Raw genomic sequence first — 22,738 nt, forward strand, 5'->3', positions numbered from 1 at the left:
AAGTCAGGGAAATGTCAGAGAATTTCGTCTTCATTGACTTTTTTTTATTATTATTTATTTATTTATTTAAAGGTATCGTTATGGAACTCTGCACGGGAACAGGAAATCTCGTTCGTAAGTTTCGGCCTCAACTTTTAGGTCCCTTTCATGCACAACACAACCACGGCGCCAGAAACCAGTGATGGCAGGAGGAGAGAGAGAGAGAGAGAGAGAGAGAGAGAGAGAGATTTCTCTCGGCGGGAATTTTAAATTCGAATACTCTTGGAGAAAAAATGTTATTACTCGGGCACTATGGGAGCAATCTACTTTGGATAACTTTTGTTTTGCAGCTAAAACATCAGCGCATGCAACCGTGTACAATTCAGAACGCCGGACCGAGGAAGGGGGGTTTGGGGGCACAACCCCCCGGATTTCAATGGAAGAAACAAAAATTTGGAGTTTGCCCCATCTTCTCCTGCTATTTTGGGGAGAAGTTGCGAACTTTAGTATTCTTTTCAACGAATGGACATTTCTCAAGAAAATGAAACATGTTTCATGTTCTTGGGTGCCATACAAGTTGAATAATAAGCCAATATGTGAATTTTTATTTACGAAAAATAGATAATTTGCTTTTTTGGAGGAAAATTGTTATTACTCTGGCACTATGGAAGCAATCTACTTCGGATAAGTTTTGTTTTGCAGAAAAAACATCAGAGCATGCAACCGTGTACAATTCAGAAAGCCGAACTGAGGAAGGGGGGTTTTGAGGGGCGCGGCCCCCAAATTTCAATTGAAAAGAAACATAAAAATTTGAAGTTTGCCCCCTCTTCTCCCACTATTTTGGAGAGAAGCCGCACTTTAATATTCTTTTCAAAGAATGGATATATCAAGAGAATGAATCATGTTTCATGTTCTTGGGTGCTATACAAGTTGAATAATAAGCCAAAATGTGATTTAATAGGTAATTTTCATTTTTGGAGGTAAATTGTTATAACTCTGGCACTATGGGGGCTATCTACTTCGGATAAGTTTTGTTTTGCAGCTAGAACATCAGCGCATGCAACTGTGTACAATTTAGAACGCCGGATCGAGGAAGGGGGTTTGAGGGGCACAACCCCCGAAATTCAATGGAAAAAACCAAAATCCGGAGTTTGCCCCATCTTCCTCTGCTATTTTCGGGAGAGGGTGCGAACTTTAGTATTCTTTTCAAGGAATGGATATTTCTCAAGAGAATGAAACATGTTTCATGTTCTTGGGTGCCATACAAGTTGAATTATAAGCCAAAATGTGATTTTTATTTTACGAAAAATAGGTAATTTGCATTTTTGGAGGAAAATTGTTATAACTCTGGCACTATGCGAGCAATCTACTTCGGATAAGTTTTGTTTTAGAGATAGAACATCAGAGCATGCAACCGTGTACAATTCAGAATGCCTAACCGAGAAAGGGGGGTTTGAGGGGCACGACTACCGAATTTCAATGAAAAAAAAAAACAAAAATCTGGAGCTTGCCCCCTCTTCGCCTGCTATTTTGGGGACAAGGTGCAAACCTTAGTATTCTCTTCAAAGAATGGACGTTTCCAAAGAGATTGAAACATGTTTCATGTTCCTGAATGCCATACAAGTTGAATAATGAGCAAAAATGTGAAACTCTGTTCGGGAATGTGGCATGGATATGTTGTGGAGAGGGGGGAGGTTGGTCGTCAATATGAATTTCCCAGGCTTGCTCCAGACCTGTGTCAGAGTTTCCACCCAAACATAAGAGTATGAAGGTCCAAAAAGCACATTCATTTCGTAATCAGCACCATGATACCATATGGTATCATCGGGCGAGTACGACCTTACTCTGATGATACCATATGGTATCATAGGAGGAGTAAAGGTTAAGCCTCTTAATATTAAGTGGAAAATGCATTGAATTATCATTTTTTTCTTGTCCGTATGGGAGTAGTAAGGGGACTTGTCAACAGATGGAGGGGATAAGAGCGGGTGGCGACATCCGATAGTTGTCTGACGTCGTAGTAAGGCATTTTGTTGGACAAACTGAAGGAACATGGAAACAAATAGGTTCCATTGATACATACGATTTTTGTCGAATATCGCCACCCGACAAAGTATCTCTCTACAACATGCGACAGAAATTGCATGAACTGCAACATCCAACAAAAATCGCGTGCATAAACAAGAAGAGCTTTAGACTGCAAATATGCTGCAGGAATTTTATTACTCTTCTGGCTCACTTCACCTTATTTAATGTAGCATTGCTTACGAAGGTTTTATTTAATCATCCTGACGTATTACTGGTTTCGCACAAGTTAACACACGTTTTCAATGATATTGCACTATTCTTAGATATCAAGAAGAATCCAACCAAATGGGATATATATTGAATACTACTGTCACAAAAAAGTGAAACATAAATCTGCATTGGTGAACGTTATAAATATTGGCAAGTACATGCTCCCAAACTCAAATTTATTGCAACACTAGTATTGCAATGAATTAACGCCAGTAACTGTCCTGTCTGTTTAAACTCGTGAGAGATGGTCTATCACTATCACTGAGTGAAGTTAATGTCCAATATTATGAAATAAAATAATAATAATAATAACGTAAATATTTTAGTATCATATTTACCCAAATCATAAAAGCAAATCACTTTCTTCAAGAATTGACTTTTCTCTGCCAGCCCTGCTAAATTTTCACTTTCCATCTACTGATTTATACGAGGGGTGGCCAGAAATTAATTTCCAATTAGTAGGTACATTGATTTTTTGCTTGATTTTTCACAAACGACAAAACCGTGAAAAATCGTAATTGCTGCGTAGTTATGTGTAGGAATGTGCAGTAATGTCTGGACACATTTTTCGCCCGTTCGAAATATCGAAATAATTCGAATTTGGCATAAAATGCAAATTGTTGGCATTTTTAGTGATTTTTTTTTAAAGAAATGTCCTAAAACAACGAAAAATTCCATGAAATCCAACATTCTTGTCTTTTCTAGGCCATATTTGTGTACATAGAACATTCAAGATTTCCAACATTTTACTCAAGAGTAAACTATAGAGTTATACGTACATGGAATAATTCCGACAGCCACATTAAATCATGTATTTCCCACGATTTCTTCAACTTCTATCAAACCCATTTGCATCACAGAGCAAAGTGGCAGGGTTTTAACAGGAGATCGAGTGCGTATCTACCGTCGCACGGGAGCCACATCTTCGTATTTGTAGCACGAGATATATTTTGAATTACCAAGCTAAGTGCGCACCATCGGCATTTGTCGAGCGAGTAATAATGGAGCTCAGTCGTTAAGGCGTCTGACTACTATGCGAGAGACCCGGGGTCGATCCCCTGCGGGGAAGAACCGGGATGTTTTCCACCTATTCAAACTGCTCTGGCACCCACCCAGCATCATGGTAACCAGGAGCATGGTGCTGATCACATCACCTTTACCTTCATCCATGATCAGGAAAGTGTGGGGCCCTAACTCCACACCCCTGCTATACACCTTCATGGAAAAGTGCAAGGGAGCACTTTACTTTTACTTCCTCAAAAATCTGTTCCAACATATCAAACTGTCACGAAAATACGTACACCATGTGACCTACAATTTAAAATAATAATTTAAAAGCAGAATGGAGTATTACGTTTCGGTATATTTGGCAGATAAATGTTCTAAAACAAGAACACGAATTTTGGGAAACGTAACACAAGTCAAAAAAAGATAATGCCAATTTTTGGTGCCTTAATATATCTGTATCTGTCACGTGAGATTAATTTATTTTATTTTTTTGGGTGTGTCGCCACTTATGGTCATTATGCATCCTTCAGTATATACAGGGAAAATTCCATTATCTAAAATCCTTACCTTAAAATTAAAAAAGGGTTATGAAAATAACTTTCAATATATCGAACTCTCACGAAGAGGCGTAAGCCATGTGACTTACAATTTGAGACAGTAGTTTAGAAACATCATGAAGGTATAATTTCAGACATTGGCCAGAAAAATGCGCTAAAAGGAAAATGTGAATTTTTGGAAAAATAACACCGTATAGTAAAAAATAAGAAAATACACCAATTTCAAAAAAATAACAAAATATCAAGGTCCCTACCAATTAGGTATAAATAAAACAAGAATATCAGTTGTAATTTATTGCATTAGTAACAGTGAGTCCTAACCTAATTTTCGGCATAATCACCACCGTTGTTCAGGTATTTGTCGTAGCATGGCATTAAATTTTGTGTGCCCATGGTATACAGGGTGTTTGACAGCAAAGACTGGAACTATCTCTACCTCAGTGTAGCTGTCAAATCCTTGCCCTGCCAGAAACCTCTTCAGTTAAACAAAGAGATGAAAGTCGGTACATTCAAGGCCAGGGCTGTACAGGGAGTGGTCCAAGATCTCTCACCTGAAGTGATGCAAAGGGCCCGTGTGTACTCAGCTGTATGGGGTTGTGCACATGCGATTGGCCTTCCATGAATAGTCTGCACCATCGTGTTGCCAAACTATCACTCACGACGTCCGGTCTGTACACCTCACACGATTGCTGGCGGCTCTGTGCCAAATTCTGAGCATGCAATGTAGACTACATCACAGTCAGTGGGAGACTGTATGAGAGCTGCAATCTTTAACCTAGAACTGTCCTAAAACGGCTGCATTGCAACTGTACCAGATTACAGCTACATGCCACTTCTTTTCTTGCGTGCATGTGTATGTGTCGCTCTCCAACCACTAGTGCTGCGTATAGGCACCATTAGAGCTTTTTTCAGGATGCCCCTCGTATATGAACTTTCAGAAGCTTTTAATATTAGAGTTTTCCTGTTTTAATGTGTGGTTAGCTAAATCAGGTACCTATACAATACAATTCTATAAATTTCTTGCGTTAAATTTCTAATACCTACATACCCTTTTCGTCAGGATTAATGGTATAACTGCATGTTGTCAGTTTCACAGTACTTCACTTGGTTATACTGTACAGAAGCAGAAATCCCATTGATAATGTAAGGAAATATGACACTTTATTTTGTTCGATTCAATTGTTTCACTTATATGCAAGAGTTAAGTTGTTTGCTTTACAGAGAAGAGAGAAGTGCATTGAAAAATGAGTCCGCACTCATGGTTCTTGCAAGCAGAGGGTTTCAAACCTCAGTGGAAATATCAACATATAACACAGAGAATGTATGATAAATTACAAATTATATTTCTTAATCATTCACTCTTCACTCTTATCTCATTTAGTCGTAACTTTAAAAATAATCAAGTATTTTATTTTGGACTTGCTGCATATGACAAAATTCCATAATCCTTCCCTAGCTTGTGAATTGTAATAATTTTAAGATTCACTATTTTGCAGTTTGAATTCAAATCATAGAAAATAGAGAAATTAAGTCAATTTCATAGAAGATAATATTGGTACTTAACAAATCCATACCTGGATCTGTATGATTTTATTATTTCCATTTGCAAAAACATCGATTTAGTTTAGTTTGTAATTGTCAGGGAAAAATGTAAATTTTTGTCCTGGAAAACCTGGAAAAGTCACGGAATTTCATTTCTGCTTGTTTGTAGCCACCCTGCATGATCACTTGCATTTTGTATCTCAGTTATTATTTATTTCAGACTTTCTGTAGCACTAGCACAATTAAAATGCTTCTTAGTAATATATATAATAAAGTGAAAGAGGAGAGAGGAAACACTCACCGGACAAAGAAAAAATTCAAATTTTCGTGATGGTATGTCACATCTTGAGGAGTAGAGAGACATTGTAGAACTAAGTGACTAGAGGGAAGAGGAAGCATGACCTGCAGTGTTGCCAGGTCCCAAAGGGAAAAAAAGTGTTGACAGTACCACAACCACAGTACCAATTTTTCCAAATTTGGAATGAATCCTTTTGAGTACAACTCACTTCAACTGAACCGCCTTAGAACCCTCATTGTTTCCCATGCCAAGGCCATGTCCCATGCACGTTTCCTGCATTCATGTTTGATATTAGGCCTAACACCTAAAAGCCTCACACCCAAACTGCCTTTTTCTGCTATGCACCCAAGTATTAAACCCATGATTTTCCCACTTGCGAGATACTTTGCTATTGAGCTAACCCACACCATGTACCAATCCCAGCTTAATCGCGCCCAGGAACTGTCCTTATCCATCCAATCCCTCACAAAAATCCTTTTGTTGACCCCAGGTGAATGCTACCAAAAAATTGAATCTTTCTGGCATGCAGCCCATTCTATCTCAAACGACCTTAGCAACAAACACCTACACAAACTGTCCAACCTCTGCCGCCAGGCTTTTCAGGCTGGCTGCACTCTCCCCCTTCCACTCCCACCACAATTCACTCCCAAATCCACATGCCCTCTACTGCCTGACCCTCCCTTGCCACTACCCCCTCCTCCAGCACCACTAATAGAACCGCACAAACACCAAAGCTGCACCCACAATTCTTGCACCTTGGTAAACAACCAGTCCACGGACAAACTCACCCCCACCAGACGTATGGTCACCAACGATCCTAACCTACCCCAACACAACCAAAGAGTACTAAATTTGTCTAACCACAATCTCACCCCTACCGAAATTGATATTCTATCCAAAGGCCTCACCTTCTCCCCCACAACTCCCCACAACCAATTCCATCTCCTCTTCGATATCCACACCTTTGCCAGACACCTCAGATGGCAACACTTCTGGGCAAAAAACCCTTACCCCCAGACCACAACCAATGAAACCCACTCAAGCCTCCTCCAATTTTGCCCACCATCCTTCCAAGACCCCCCCCTCACCAACCCCCTGGAAAGATACATCACTGCCATAATCTCCACTATCACTGACAGCTCATTTCTTGACAACATCCACAACAAACCCAACTTGAATCCCTATCAAGATAAAGCCCTTCAAGATTTCCGCCAGAACCACCACATCAAAATCCTCCCAACTGACAAGGGATCCACCATGGTGGTCTTGAACTCTCGCCAGCTGGCTGACTCCTCCACCTACAAAACCACCATGGTCGACCTTTCAGCCACACACCTCAACTGAATCCATAACTTTATCCACACCCGAGGTCCCCCGGAGGGCCTGACAGCCTCCACCATATTCATGCTCATCCCAGACAACCCCCGCACCCCCACTTTTTACCTGCTGCCCAAGATCCATAAACCTGGCAACCCTGGCAGACCCATCGTGTTCAGTTACAATTCACCTTCTGAAAGAATCTCAGCCTTTGTCGACTACCACCTCCAGCCTCTTGTTAAAGCTCTGCCCTCCTACCTCCGGGGCACCAGCCACTTCCTTCAGAAAATTAACACTCTACCACCATTACCTGCCAACACTATCCTTGCCACCATCGATGTTACTTCTTTCTATACCAACATACCTCACTCCCATGGCCTCTGCTCCATAGAATCCTTCCTCAACAACAGACCAAAACCCCAGCACTAATTTCCTGACCCATCTAGCTCACCTTGTCCTCACGTGCAACAACTTCACCTTCGAGGACAAGCACTATCTCCAAATCCGGGGCACAGCCATGGGTACCAGAATGGCCCCATCCTATGCCAACCTGTTCATGGGCAAAGTTGAAAAAGAGTTCCTGGAGACCCAATCTCTCAAACCTCTCCTCTGGCTACGTTTCATCGATGACATCTTCATGCTTTGGACGCATGGAGAACCTTCCCTGACCACCTCCCTAGACAAACTTAACCACTTCAGCTCCATCAATTTCACCTGGACTCACTCCACCAACCAAATCACCTTCCTGGATGTGGATATGCACATGAAGGAAGGACATTTGGAAACCTCCATCCACATCAAACCTACCAACCATATGCAATACCTACACTTCTCCAGCTCCCATTCGTTCCACACCAAGAAAGCCATCCCATTCTCCCTGGCCCTCAGAGGTCAACGCCTCAACACCTCAGCCACCTCCCGACAGAACTATAACCTCCACTTACACCAAGCCTTGGCCAACCGTGGATATCCTTCCACCCTGGTCACCAAACAAATATCCCGAGCTGCTTCATACACTCCCACCAAGAAACCTGCCACCAATCCCCCTGCACTTGTCACCCAATATCACCCCCACCTCAACAAAATCAGACACACTCTACGTTCCCTCCTTCCCATCCTGCACAGTGATCCTGACACCAGAAATATCTTCCCCGACAAGCCCAGAGTTGTCTTCAAACGCCCGCCCAATCTCCAAAATATCCTGTCCCACCACAATCCACCTACTCACAATCAAGTCGCACCTGCCCACAAATGCAACCGCCCATGGTGCAAAACCTGCCCCATATTTGTCACTTCCCGCACCCTCCAGATCCACACTGCCACTGGCAAATAAATAAAAAGTGAAAGAGGAGAGAGGAAACTCTCACCGGACAAAGAAAAAATTCAAATTTTCGTGATGGTATACCACATCTTCAGGAGTAGAGAGACATTGTATAATTAAGTGACTAGAGGGAAGAGTAGGCATGACCTGCAGTGTTGCCGGGTCCCGAAGAAAAAAAAATAAAAATGAATAAAAGTGTTGACAGTACCACAAAAAAAATATTTTAGTTCTTTTGCCTGGCTTGTCGAAAACTGTGAGTGGTTGGGGGGGGGGGGGTTTGGTTGGCAAAAGGTGGTGGTAAGGGTGAGGATAAGGGATGAGGGGCATTACTGGGTGGCCTTGTTCAGGCCTGGAGGTGTGGTTGCATTCATGGTCGATATGTAGGACCTCTCCCATCTTCTACGTATTGAGGTGTTGGTGGATTGGGGCAAGGAGTGGACGATCGCTACCTGGAAGCAGTCATTGAAAGGAATATTGTGGTGATTGGTGTGAATGGCAACAGCAAAGTCCAGGTTTTGGGTAGAGGAGCGGTGGTTGTTGATGTGGAGGTTCAGGGCTGTGGATGTTTCCCCCAGGTAGACCCTCCCACAGATGTTGCACGTGAGGATATAAATTAGGTTAGAGCTGTTGCAGGTTCCTTTGGTGTAGAGGGTGAATTTGCCGATGGCAGTGTGGATCTGGAGGGTGCGGGAAGTGACAAACATGGGGCAGGTTTTGCACCTTGGGCAGTTGCATTTGTGGGCAGGTGCGAGTTGGTTGTGAGTAGGTGGATTGTGGTGGACCAGGATGTTTTGGAGATTGGGAGGGCATTTGAAGACAACTCTGGGCTTGTCGGGGAAGATATTTCTGGTGTCAGGATCACTGTGCAGGATGCGAAGGAGGGAACGTAGAGTGTGTCTGATTTTGTTGAGGTGGGGGTGATATTGGGTGACAAGTGCAGGGGGATTGGTGGCAGGTTTCTTGGTGGGAGTGTATGAAGCAGCTCGGGATATTTGTTTGGTGACCAGGGTGGAAGGATATCCACGGTTGGTCAAGGCTTGGTGTAAGTGGAGGTTATAGTTCTGTCGGGAGGTGGCTGAGGTGTTGAGGCGTTGACCTCTGAGGGCCAGGGAGAATGGGATGGCTTTCTTGGTGTGGAACGAATGGGAGCTGGAGAAGTGTAGGTATTGCATATGGTTGGTAGGTTTGATGTGGATGGAGGTTTCCAAATGTCCTTCCTTCATGTGCATGTCCACATCCAGGAAGGTGATTTGGTTGGTGGAGTGAGTCCAGGTGAAATTGATGGAGCTGAAGTGGTTAAGTTTGTCTAGGGAGGTGGTCAGGGAAGGTTCTCCATGCATCCAAAGCATGAAGATGTCATCGATGAAACGTAGCCAGAGGAGAGGTTTGAGAGATTGGGTCTCCAGGAACTCTTTTTCAACTTTGCCCATGAACAGGTTGGCATAGGATGGGGCCATTCTGGTACCCATGGCTGTGCCCCGGATTTGGAGATAGTGCTTGTCCTCGAAGGTGAAGTTGTTGCACGTGAGGACAAGGTGAGCTAGATGGGTCAGGAAATTAGTGCTGGGGTTTTGGTCTGTTGTTGAGGAAGGATTCTATGGAGCAGAGGCCATGGGAGTGAGGTATATTGGTATAGAAAGAAGTAACATCGATGGTGGCAAGGATAGTGTTGGCAGGTAATGGTGGTAGAGTGTTAATTTTCTGAAGGAAGTGGCTGGTGCCCCGGAGGTAGGAGGGCAGAGCTTTAACAAGAGGCTGGAGGTGGTAGTAGACAAAGGCTGAGATTCTTTCAGAAGGTGAATTGTAACTGAACACAATGGGTCTGCCAGGGTTGCCAGGTTTATGGATCTTGGTCAACAGGTAAAAAGTGGGGGTGCGGGGGTTGTCTGGGATGAGCATGGATATGGTGGAGGTTGTCAGGCCCTCCGGGGGACCTCGGGTGTGGATAAAGTTATGGATTCTGTTGAGGTGTGTGGCTGAAAGGTCGACCATGGTGGTTTTGTAGGTGGAGGAGTCAGCCAGCTGGCGAGTGGCTTCCGCCAGGTAATCTTGGGAGTTCAAGACCACCGTGGTGGATCCCTTGTCAGCTGGGAGGATTTTGATGTGGTGGTTCTGGCGGAGATCTTGAAGGGCTTTATGTTGATAGGGATTCAAGTTGGGTTTGTTGTGGAGGTTGTCAAGAAATGAGCTGTCAGTGATAGTGGAGATTATGGCAGTGATGTATCTTTCCAGGGGGTTGGTGGGGGGGTGGGGGTCTTGGAAGGATGGTGGGCAAAATTGGAGGAGGTTTGAGTGGGTTTCATTGGTTGTGGTCTGGGGGGTAAGGGTTTTTTGCCCAGAAGTGTTGCCATCTGAGGTGTCTGGCAAAGGTGTGGATATCGAAGAGGAGTTGGAATTGGTTGTGGGGAGTTGTGGGGGAGAAGGTGAGGCCTTTGGATAGAATATCAATTTCGGTAGGGGTGAGATTGTGGTTAGACAAATTTAGTACTCTTTGGTTGTGTTGGGGTAGGTTAGGGTCGTTGGTGACCATACGTCTGGTGGGGGTGAGTTTGTCCGTGGACTGGTTGTTTACCAAGGTGCAAGAATTGTGGGTGCAGCTTTGGTGTTTGTGCGGTTCTATTAGTGGTGCTGGAGGAGGGGGTAGTGGCAAGGGGGGGTCGGGCAGTAGAGGGCATGTGGATTTGGGAGTGAATTGTGGTGGGAGTGGAAGGGGGAGAGTGCAGCCAGCCTGAAAAGCCTGGCGGCAGAGGTTGGACAGTTTGTGTAGGTGTTTGTTGCTAAGGTCGTTTGAGATAGAATGGGCTGCATGCCAGAAAGATTCAATTTTTTGGTAGCATTCACCTGGGGTCAACAAAAGGATTTTTGTGAGGGATTGGATGGATAAGGACAGTTACTGGGCATGATTAAGCTGGGATTGGTACATGGTGTGGGTTAGCTCAATAGCAAAGTATCTCGCAAGTGGGAAAATCATGGGTTTAATACTTGGGTGCATAGCAGAAAAAGGCAGTTTGGGTGTGAGGCTTTTAGGTGTTAGGCCTAATATCAAACATGAATGCAGGAAACGTGCATGGGACATGGCCTTGGCATGGGAAACAATGAGGGTTCTAAGGCGGTTCAGTTGAAGTGAGTTGTACTCAACAGGATTCATTCCAAAGTTGGAAAAATTGGATAAAAGGAAGGAGGGCCACAAGGGCTAAATAAAAAGTGAAAGAGGAGAGAGGAAACACTCACCAGACAAAGAAAAAATTTGAATTTTCGTGATGGTATATCACATCTTCAGGAGTAGAGAGACATTGTATAATTAAGTGACTAGAGGGAAGAGTAGGCATGACCTGCAGTGTTGCCAGGTCCCGAAGGAAAAAAAATAAAAGTGTTGACAGTACCACAAAAAAATATATTTTATATATATATATGTATGTATATTTGCATGTATTGCATTATTTATAATATCATACAAAAAATGAAATTATATTAATGAAGTTGATGTTCCACGTGAAGAAATTCAATTTTAATGAATTTAGTTTGTGCTGGGTGCTTCTTTCTTTTTTCTTTTCGAAGATGGCGCCGAAGCCTGATGCACGCGCATTTCGTGCTCCGAAATTTCAACTGTTTTCGAGTTGTTTGTGTGCTATTGTGTTTGTGTTATTTGTGACGTGGATTCGTAGTATTGCGAGACATGAAATGCCGGATAACTGCAAGTGTGTGGAGGACTCGTCGTTTAGTTACAGGCGATTTTCTTTCTCGGCCATGGGTTCGGATCGGAGCTTCGTGTGGGCAGTTTCCAGAAGCCGCAAGAACAACGCTTCCCGCCAGCCACGTGGTTCGGCCCAGCATGGCTTCATCGTGGCTGCGTTTACCCTTCTGCTAGCAGGCGACATTCATGTCAACCCTGGTCCCCAGGTGGCTTCCCGTGATGAGTCTGGTGTGAAAATATACTATCAAAATGTGCAAAGCCTAACAAAAAAGCTATCAACTCTACAAATGTTCTGTAGCGAGTTTAACGAGTACGATGTGATTGGTTTCAGTGAAGTGTGGTTCAATGAAATGATCGCCGATAATGAAATACCCCTGACGGAATTTCAGGTATTCCGTAACGATAGAGGTTCACGTGGAGGCGGAGTTATGTTACTCGTAAACAACAAGTGGCCCTGCATCAGACGCCTGGACCTCGAAACGTCATGCGAGTTAATATGGACTCAAGTAAATATAGGCTCAAATAAACTTTTAATCGGTTGTTTTTATAGAGCCCCTAAATCTGGCACTGCAACCTTGTCAACATTATTGGACTCTGTGCTAAATGCTATGGAGGAAACTGACATCATTCTTATGGGTGATTTTAACCTTCATATAAAATGGTCATCATCGAACTCTGGCCTCTGCACAGACAATAATGACAGGTGGTTTTTCGACCATTACATCAAGGCGATTGGACTTCAACAATTTGTAGATTTTCCCACAAGACGCACAGAAACTCTCGACCTGTTGCTGTCCTCGCACACAAAGGTCAAGGCCACTCCCGGTGAGCAATTCATTGCCTCGGACCACACCCCCGTGCATGCCGAAATCCAAGTCCCTGGAAAAGCCCCCAGGCCCTCCCCCTCCTCCAGACCTGTCTACAACTGGAAAAGAGTCAACTGGGAGGAACTTTCCCTTTTCACCAGCCTCATTCCTTGGACAATGATGGACCCCCTCCCCGCGGAAGAAGCAGTGGATTTCCTCGTGGACTGTGTGCAGGCTGTAATTAAAGATCACGTGCCCCTAAGGAAAACAAGAACATCCTGATTCCCTGTGTGGTATACTGAAGAGACTAAGCTTACGCTGAAGAACAAAAAGAATGCGTGGATCCTGTGGAAACAAATTCCGAACGTTCATACACTGAACACTTTTACTTAAGGAAGTATAGCAAAAATTTAATTCAAAGGGACTATAATAATTATATTCAAAGTGTAACAGAAAGTGCTGCTAAAATTCCTAAAACATTCTGGACGCTAATTAACTCACGCCGGCAACATGACCGTATTCCCCTTCAAGTCTCCTGGAACGGTAAGTCTGCTACAAAGGATGAGCGTTCATCACTTTTTAACTCGTACTTCCATAGTAACTTTACAAAGAATGCTGCTACCACACTACCGGAAGTCAGGTCCATTATTCCTTACACACTCTTTCAAATCTCAACTAACTGCAATGAAGTTCAAGAATTATTAAAATCTGTTTCAAGTTCCAAAGCTACCACTCCTAATGATATTCCTGCGATATTTCTGAAACATTTAGCCCATATTTTATCCAAACCAATAAGCACAATCTTTAATAAATGCTTCTCCGAAGGTGTGTTTCCTTGTACATGGAAGCAAGCAAATATAGTCCCTATCCTCAAACACGGAAACAAAACTCATGTCACTTCCTATCGGCCGATTTCCTTACTTCCTGCACTTGCACTGCTAGCTGAAAAAATCATTTCTAATCGTATCCTTGCACATGTTTCTCCGTTTCTCTCTCCCACTCAACACGGTTTTCTCCCTCATGCTTCCTGTGATACAAACCTTGCTTGCTTGCTTGCAGTTAACTGCCTGAATGCCAAGCAAGACATGGATGTCGTATACTTAGACTTTTCCAAAGCCTTTGACTCTATTTCTCACACGCAACTCATCCACAAATTATCGAATAGATTCAATATTCACGGAGCTCTTCTTAAACTACTTTCATCTTACTTGCACAATAGAAAGCAAAAGGTTATCGTATCTGGTTGCTCTTCGTCGTGGCTCCCTGTAGTTTCCGGTGTGCCCCAAGGAAGTTCTCTGGGGCCCCTGTATTTCTCTCTCTTCATGGATGACATTCACGAATATATTTCTTCCGAATGTTCAGTATTATTGTATGCTGATGACTGCAAATTATTCCGAAACATTACCTCACCTCAGGACACATGCTACATCCAAGACAATCTCAAACACATTGAACGCTGGTGTCAAGACTGGAATCTCAAATTAAATCCGGATAAATCTGTTGTCATGAGGTTTACCCTAAAATCCAATAACACAGTGCTATCCTACAAGTTATGCAACCAGGTTATTCCGTTCGTACGACAGCACAAGGATCTTGGTGTCATTTTTGATAGCAAACTGACTTTCAACCATCACATAGACTACATAACTTCGAAAGCGATGAAAACACTTGGACTAATTTACAGATTTACAGACATAACTCACGTTTCTGCCCTCAAAACCTACTTTAGAATGTGTGTTGTTCCTATTCTTGAATATGGCTCCTGTATTTGGTCAATGGCATGTGAAAGCAATTTAAAGAAAACAAACAAAGTAGTAAGTTTCTTCGTCAGAATAGTCAAACACAGATGCCCAGCCCTTGCAAACTTCTCCAAACAAGAAATTCTATCCACTCTACAAATTCATGACCTTTCTCTTCGCCGTCAACTCTCAGATTTAACACTACTCTTCAGAATCATTAATGGACAACTTTTCACCAGCGAACTCTTGCCACTTCTTAATATCAGAATCCCACGTCCCAACAGTAAATGCAACAACTTCTTTTACATTAAATCTTCAAGGCTATCTTTAGACCAAAGATCACTTCTCTACAGGCTACAAACCATTTACAACTCATTAAAAGACGCTCCGGGCTTCCATTTATCAAAGCAGACTTACAGAACGGCGTGCATAAAGCAGCTGAAGTATAAATAATATTATTCTTGATCTAGTTGTTATTATTCTTGTTATATATGTATATGTGTGTGTATGTGTCCATCTTATTATTTTGTTTATTTCTTTTCCGGTTGATATCCTGATGTAAAATGGATTTTTCTGTATTCAGGACTTTTCAAATAAATAAAACTAAATAAATAAATATCAGTAATACACCAGTGCTGGTGCACAGCTAGCAAAATTTTCACAAAGCATCCACCAAGCTGTTTCATTATCATGTTAAACTGTTAAACCCTCCCCCAGCTAGCTCCAAATGTCTCCCACTTAACAATTTCCTATTCAAGCAATGTAGTACACAAAAAAGTTTAATTTTTTTTATCTCAATCAAGCCACTCCAGATTGTAATGAATTTTACATTCCACTCGTTTCTGTAGAATTCATATCAAATTGCATGTGGTTGGTTTAAGCCAATAACTAAAATTAGTTAACATATTGTTTCTCTTGTGTCAAGTTATTTTTTTTATCACAATGCTCATATTTGTAGAAATTGAACAAACGTGTTGTCATGGAATTCACATTACAAATAGCACTGTATTATTTTCTAATAAATCATTTAACTCTTGTGCAAGCTTTAATGCAACACATATATTTTTAACACTCCATATTCCATGGCTTGGATTACTGTAACTCAAAATTCCTTCGAAAATGTGACTGCCAACTTTTGCAGGAAAATATCAGAACAGCCCTTGAGAGCCAAGGTCTACCTACTACCTTCACTCCTACTTGTCTCAGCAGAGGTGGGAGATAATCCACTTACAGGGTGACGACATGTGGTTAGTATGACGGACTCCCAGTCATTGTAGATTTCTGAACCGGGTTACACTACTCATTTGTAACTCCTTAATTTCATCATGATGGTGGGTGACTACCGGTCTCATAATCCATGGAGCAACAGGCCTCGAATGGCCTTGGCCTATGTACCGACTGCCAGTCTCGCTCCCACAATCCTACCTAGAGGTGTTGAGATCTTCAACCGGTAATGGGGTGACGTGGGGTCAGCACTTCGAACCCTCAGCCGTTCTGAGTTCCAAGACTGGGTTACGCTACTCACTTGTAGCTCCCCAAATTCCTCACGATGGTGGGTTTCCACCCATCCTATACACAGGCCGAAAATCCAGGCTGACTCAAACCCATGCCATGCTGCAGTCGGAGACCAAAGCACAGTGCCTTAGACTGCAATGCCATGATGAAACCTACTGAAACTGGTTACATCTTTTTGTTCGCTGAAAATGAATGGATTCATTCAGTATGAAGTTTTGTGATTAGAGCCCGGATTTGTATGTAATTACACATTCTATCCCTTTCTAGATACATGCCTTAAACAGGCAAATGTCAACGAATTACATAACTAAAACTTTTGCATAAGTTTTATGTAACATTTTTTTACATATTTGCCATGATATTACATATTTTACATATTTGCTAGTTTACTTCACATAAAACAAGATATTTCGGTGATTTTTTCCTATCTTGATCTTTTTTCCTATATTTTCAAACTCTGAAACATGATAAAGATAAGTTGTAACTCATGTTATGTCATATTTTCAAATCTATGAGTTGTATAGTTCTTATGGTCACCTAAAATTGAATGCCAAGTCAAAACACAGGCTGATGAAGAAAACAAGAAGGAACTGTTATTTATCAAAAGTTGCTGGAGTTTCTCTCCCCCCGTCCACCCCAATCCTTCTTCTGGTTACATATTTTCATTTTGCTTTTATGTTTAGGCAAAACATTTAGAATCTTGGCATCGGTGGACATGAAAGCTATTTTTGTGTGCATAGCAAGTTCCACAATATGTTCCCTTGTGCAAAAGTACAAGAATAGCTATGTATTTTTGGAATGACACGTATTCTTAAATAATATTTAAAAATACTAAAACTTATTGTACTTACGATTGGTGAGTATATATTATTTCCAAACAATGTTTCGGGAAATCACTGTTCCCTTCATCAGGTTCTATTTTGACTATCGAAAAGACTCCATAGCCACGTCAAGTCGATTCAAAAGCCAAGAAAGAGGATATAGGTATGACTGGTAAAGGAGGAATTTAGAAAACTTGCCATAACCTGTTAAAACTGTCATTCCCATGCTACTATTTAAAATCACAAACGTTAAAAAATCAATCTAAAAGAAGCATTTCAAGTTAAAAAGGTGCACAACATTTCACTTCCCCAAGGCAACTTCAGAATGCCTTCTCGCCGAATGCAGGAAGTTGACCACTTTCCGCTCCCCTCTTACATACTTCCTCTACATTTCCCCTTCCCACTTATGTCACGTCGTATTCAAAGTCTCGTGTTTCCTGAGCCTTGCTTATTACATCCGGGGTAACATGAAAACCTATTTTTTGTACTCGCACTTTTCCCATCTTTTAAACTTCCCAATCCAAATCTCGTCCACATTTCCATCCTCCCTGTTCAATTTATTATCCCTATCCTTGCAAATGTAGGAAGCCTCATATACATTCCTACTAATTTTTTTTATTTCCTTTCTGAAGGACCTCCCGTTTCTTAATTTCATGTCCCTCTTCAGACAGCCCTGTTCTAGGAACTCCCTCCCTTATGTCCTTGTCATGCTCTCTCCATCTTATATCCATACTCCTACCTGTTTGTCCGATATATTCCTTATTGCACTCACATTTAATACTGTATATCCCTTTCTTTCCCCCCTCTTTTTCTCTGTCTTTTCCATCTTTCTTGTACTCAGTGAAATGATTTTCTATAGTTCTCAGAGTCTTCATCCTATAATTGATTCCATATTCCCTTGCTAATTTTTCAACTCTCTCCAAGACCCCTTTGAAATATGGGATTCCTTCATGCCTTCATCCTTCTCTTTCCCCTTGCCTCCTTCCGTGTCTCTCTCTTTACTCATACACTCCAACTCTTTTTCGCAAATGTTGCATGCTCTATTTAAGTTCCTTCTCAAATAAGCCTCTTTATATCCATTCTTTTTACCCACCCTCATGATCCAATTTTCCTCTTTTTTCAGTTCATCCTTATGGTTACATAACGTTATTGCCCTTACAAAGAAGTATAGAAGAACATTACTTATAGTTCTCCTTGCGTGTGCAGATTCATTATTAATGTACAGCTCCCCGGATAAGGCTTTGTGGAAAATTCCAGTCCTTATGCCCTTTTCTTTTTTATAAATCCAAGGATCCAAAAAGTTTATCTTGTTATCTTTCATTTCTTCCTTAGTAAATGTAATACATCCCTCTTGTTCCCCAATATATTAAACATTCTCACTAAACTCTTGTCCTCCCCAATAATCAAAATGTCGTCGACATATGTTCCGAAAAATTTGATCTCATTCTTCGTTTGGTTCAAGGCCGCGCTCTCTATATAATGTAAAAAAATACTTCAATATTCCGGAAATTGTATGTAAGTCTTTCCATTAAAACAAAAATAATTGTACCCGGTGCATAGGCGGAACCACCTTACATATTCCCATACAATATAGACATTTACCCCTTTTTCCATTAACCACCTTTGCAGGCAGTCCGCGGCTTTATCTCTGGGAACACTCGGATACAGGTTGATGGCATCAAAGCTCATGATCTTATCAGTCATTGCGATTTCAAGTTTGTCTAAGTTATGAGTTCATGTATTTTTATTTGATTGTTCTTTCTGTTGACTTTTTTTTTTACAATTTGTTTCGAAAGTTACAAAGAGCTTTTGGAATGTGAAAAGTAATTAATAGTTGTCAAAATTAGTTTCTTAAATACAGCTATGTACATGTTGCTGTGCTTTTTTGAGTTTATAAATTTGATACACATTTTAATTTGAACAACTTATGCTCTTAAAATAATGTTGAATATGTTCAAATATTAAAAAAATATCTAGCAGAATTCTTGAAATTGCTTGGATACTCAATTATTATTAATATTACATATTCTTTCATACTACATACTTAACCACATATCCTATTCATAACACATATTTAGGTGCATATTTTATCAATTATTGTTACAAATATATGTACATATTTTGTACTTCGATATTTCATAAAAATCCGGGGTCTTATGATTCTAATAAGCTAGGAGAACTGTATATGTTTCTCCAAAATTACATAGATGCAAATTTTCCCATTTTAAGCCAGAGTGGCTCAATTGCAAATAAAGTTCGTAATTTATAACTGTTGATTATATTTCACCAATTTGCATACTATATGTTGAAAGGCAGGAGAGTTTAACATATTTGCAACATGGAAGCACTTGGTCACAAGCGAAGGTGAAGTGAGAGGGGAAAACAAAAGACTGTTCACTTTAATTTGTGAACTTCCCAGGGGTGTTCTCATCTTGGTTGAGCTGGGACCATGAAGAGGGATAGCATTGGTCAAGATCTCAACCTACTTGACCATTAATGTGTGTAAAATGCTTTGGTAATGTTCTCACAATGCAATTATAGATGTATTACCTTATTTGAAAAATCAAATTCAGACCCAATGTTGCTTCTTGCTTCTTTGTAATAGCAATTATCTTCTATTTCCTTTAATTTCCAGACAGAGATACACCTTCTGTCTAGACAAGATGGATCTCGTGTAGCATCGTACAGAGCAAGAGCCTTCTTCTTCCTTCACATAATCAACTGCTACGAAAATCACAGTGAAGTAATTGTTGACATTTGCTGCTACAAGGATTCTTCAGCGCTGGATCTCATGTATGTTGAGGCTATGAAGGTAAGGGAAACAGCTTCTTTATCCGGTGCTACAACTCTGCGATTTTTGTCCAGCTCAATAATATTCTGTCACTGCTTTCTCTCTTTTGCTTGTTGTCTCCAATTTCTAACTTTCATTCTCCTCAAATCTTCTTCTACGTTAGCTTCCCATTTCTTTTTTGGTCTTCCTCTTAAACTAGATGCATTTTGTTATTCTTTTAACTGTTCGAGCTTCCTCCATCCTTTCAATATGGCCTAACCAAACTATCCTTCGAGATTTTACTTCTCTTACTATATTCCTTTGTTTTATCAATATATCCACTTTACTATTTCTTTTTCGAATATACATTTCCTTATTCACCTTATTTGGCCCAAATTTCTTCCTCAAAACTTATCTTTCAAAAAATTAGGAGCTGTTGTTTTTTTCTTTAGTGTCCCATGTCTTTAATCCAAGTATTTTAATTTTTCTGTGCATCAGCAGTCATTATACGAGGATCATTCAGAAAAAAATTAACATTTTGGTATAAAACACCAAACAATGTGAGCAAAAAAATTATGGTACGGAAACTACGTACAACCACACATTCGCCATACCCATTCAAACACTTATCATAGCGTGTTGTGTTTGTACCATAAATTTTTTGCATACATCATTTTTCATTTGTTTGTTACACAAAAAGGTCCTTTTTTCTCTGGATGACCCTCGTATTGAGAGAAGCTGTACTTTTTGGAGTTATAGTTCTCTACCACTAAAGGTACAGTTTTCAATATAAAATGTACATTGTTTGCAATTCTGTCAGTCAGCTTCCCTTTAATGTTACAGTAAAACCTCGATTTTACATTTTTGAAGAACTTATAATGTGGGAAAATTTATATCCAAGAAGGAAATAATCTAGTAAAGTAAAATTGTGGCTCCGCTGTCGCTCGGCATGAAACTGTTAAAATATTTTTGTCTTATTTCAGTCGGCACACTCCAACCCCAATTATGCAGAAATGTTTCGTGGCAGACCGTTGAGATTTATGCTGCCTCTTTCTACTCAGTGTGGTGCTTTTGGGTCTGAAGATGACATTAAGAAGTCAGTGGGAACAAAAGATAAGCCTTTTGTTACTCCAGAAATCCTCTGTGACATTGGCTGTGAGATTCCTCGAGTATATTATGAAAGCTATTGTGGGAAGAATTATAGATATTTTTATGCTATGTCCTCAGATGTAGATGCAGTTAATCCTGGAATAGTAAGTTATCTTTAACTTTTAAAGAAATATATTTTCAGTTGTTCAACATTTTCAGAATATTTACAGTAATTTGTTTTCATTGTATAAGTGGCTTGTTCTGTCATATTACATGGTAACTAACTTTTTCCATACACTTGGAAACCGGCAGAAAATTTGAAATTGTTGTGACTTCTGTTTTGTTTCACTTGCATGTTTTATTTCTATTATATCTATTAATAGATGCAGTTGAGACTGCTATCTACGTAACTCCGTTCTATGTAATCCTGTTTTATACGTAAATTACTGTAGGTCCCTGCAAAATATAATTTAAAAGCGTGTTAATTAAACGTTATTTGTACGTAATGCATTTATAAGTAATTTGGTGTAATGCGTACTAACTTTCATAAAATACACTTGATTTGTACATAACCAAGCTACAACAATGTCACAGAAGTATATATTTATTGTCATTACAAGAACAGAAGGCAAGTTTCAAATATAAAATACGACAGACGGAAATGGCGGTGATCTGTCTCAAGTTGCCAGAAAGACGAGTGGAGAACAGAGAAGTCAAGGAGATGCGACATGAAATCAGAGGAGAAAGATTTGCGTCAGTTTTTCAGAACATGAGATGCATTTTCTTCTGTAAGTAATCTAGTTACGAAAGTGTACACGTTAAAAAGATGCCGATAGCTGATGTTTACCCTGTTCCATAATAGAAACATAACAGTGTCTTTAGTGGACGTTTTCAGTTGCTAGAGGTTCACCATGGGGAACAGAAAGAGGAAATGTTACACATTTGACCAGAGAGTAAAATGTATACAGGAAATGGACATTAATTCCCATAAAACTAATAAAGTGCCAAATGTAATGTATTTAAGAATCAAACTTTTAGATTCGTTAATTTACCCGAAATAACCTTGTATCTTGTTCCTAAAAATAGATACAATTACAGTATTTTAATAATGATATGATATGGTATCTAAATCTGATTTGTAAGTAATTCTCAGTTAAACGAATTATTTTCTCTTCACCTTGACATGTGTATAGCTCAGGTTCAATTGTATATACAATAAATAAGAATTGTTGCTGTAAACCAGGTCAAAATTTTCAGAATATGCCACTGATTGTATATTTCAATAAATTAATACTTTGAATTCCTGATGGATGTGATAAACGCTGCTTAAATTTACTTACATGAAATTTTGATGTTCCGTATTTCTGGTAAAATTTTAGCAACACGATTGGAAGATTGGATGGAAAGAATCATGGGAGATTACCAAGCAGGATTTAGAAAAAATCACTCCAGGTTGGACCAGATATTTTTACTGCGTCAAGTGTTGGAGAAGTTCTATGAGTATAAAAAAGAACTTCACCAACTATATGTCAATTTTAAACAAGCATACGACAGCTTGGAAAGAAATAAGATCTACAGTATAATGAAAGAGTTTGGAATCCCAAGGAAATTGATAAGACTGACAAAAATGACAATGAAAATAACAGAATGTAAAGTCAGAGTAGAACAGGAAGTGACAAACGTGTTTAAAGTAGAGAAAGGACTGAGACAGGGAGATTTACTTTCTACAATACTATTTAATTTAGCATTGGAGAAAGTAATCCGACAACTACCAATCAACCCTGGAGGAACAATATTAAATAGACTAACACAAATAGTAGCATATGCAGATGATGTAGCTTTAATAGCAAGGAATAAGCAAGCTATGGAAGAGAGTTATCAAGTATTAGAAGAGAAAGCTCAAGAACTAGGACTGGAAGTGAACACAAATAAAACAAAATATATGAAGATGGGTAATCCAGAAAGAGGCAGAAGAGATCCTTAC

General features: G+C 40.3%; 1 protein-coding gene across 2 annotated transcripts in view; it reads left to right on the top strand.

Annotated features, from left to right (window-relative positions):
• LOC145992752 (carotenoid isomerooxygenase-like) overlaps positions 1-22,738 on the top strand; it is a 55,470-nt gene that overhangs the window by 25,415 nt on the left and 7,317 nt on the right. For both annotated transcript variants that reach the window (XM_083129143.1, XM_083129150.1), the window contains exons 8-9: positions 19,531-19,707; positions 20,649-20,918. In XM_083129143.1, coding sequence (XP_082985269.1) covers positions 19,531-19,707; positions 20,649-20,918 — 447 coding nt within the window. The remainder of the gene's footprint in view (positions 1-19,530; positions 19,708-20,648; positions 20,919-22,738) is intronic.

This window comes from Lepisma saccharinum, chromosome 1, assembly GCF_977018435.1.
Source record: "Lepisma saccharinum chromosome 1, izLepSacc3.1, whole genome shotgun sequence".
NCBI lineage: Eukaryota > Metazoa > Arthropoda > Insecta > Zygentoma > Lepismatidae > Lepisma > Lepisma saccharinum.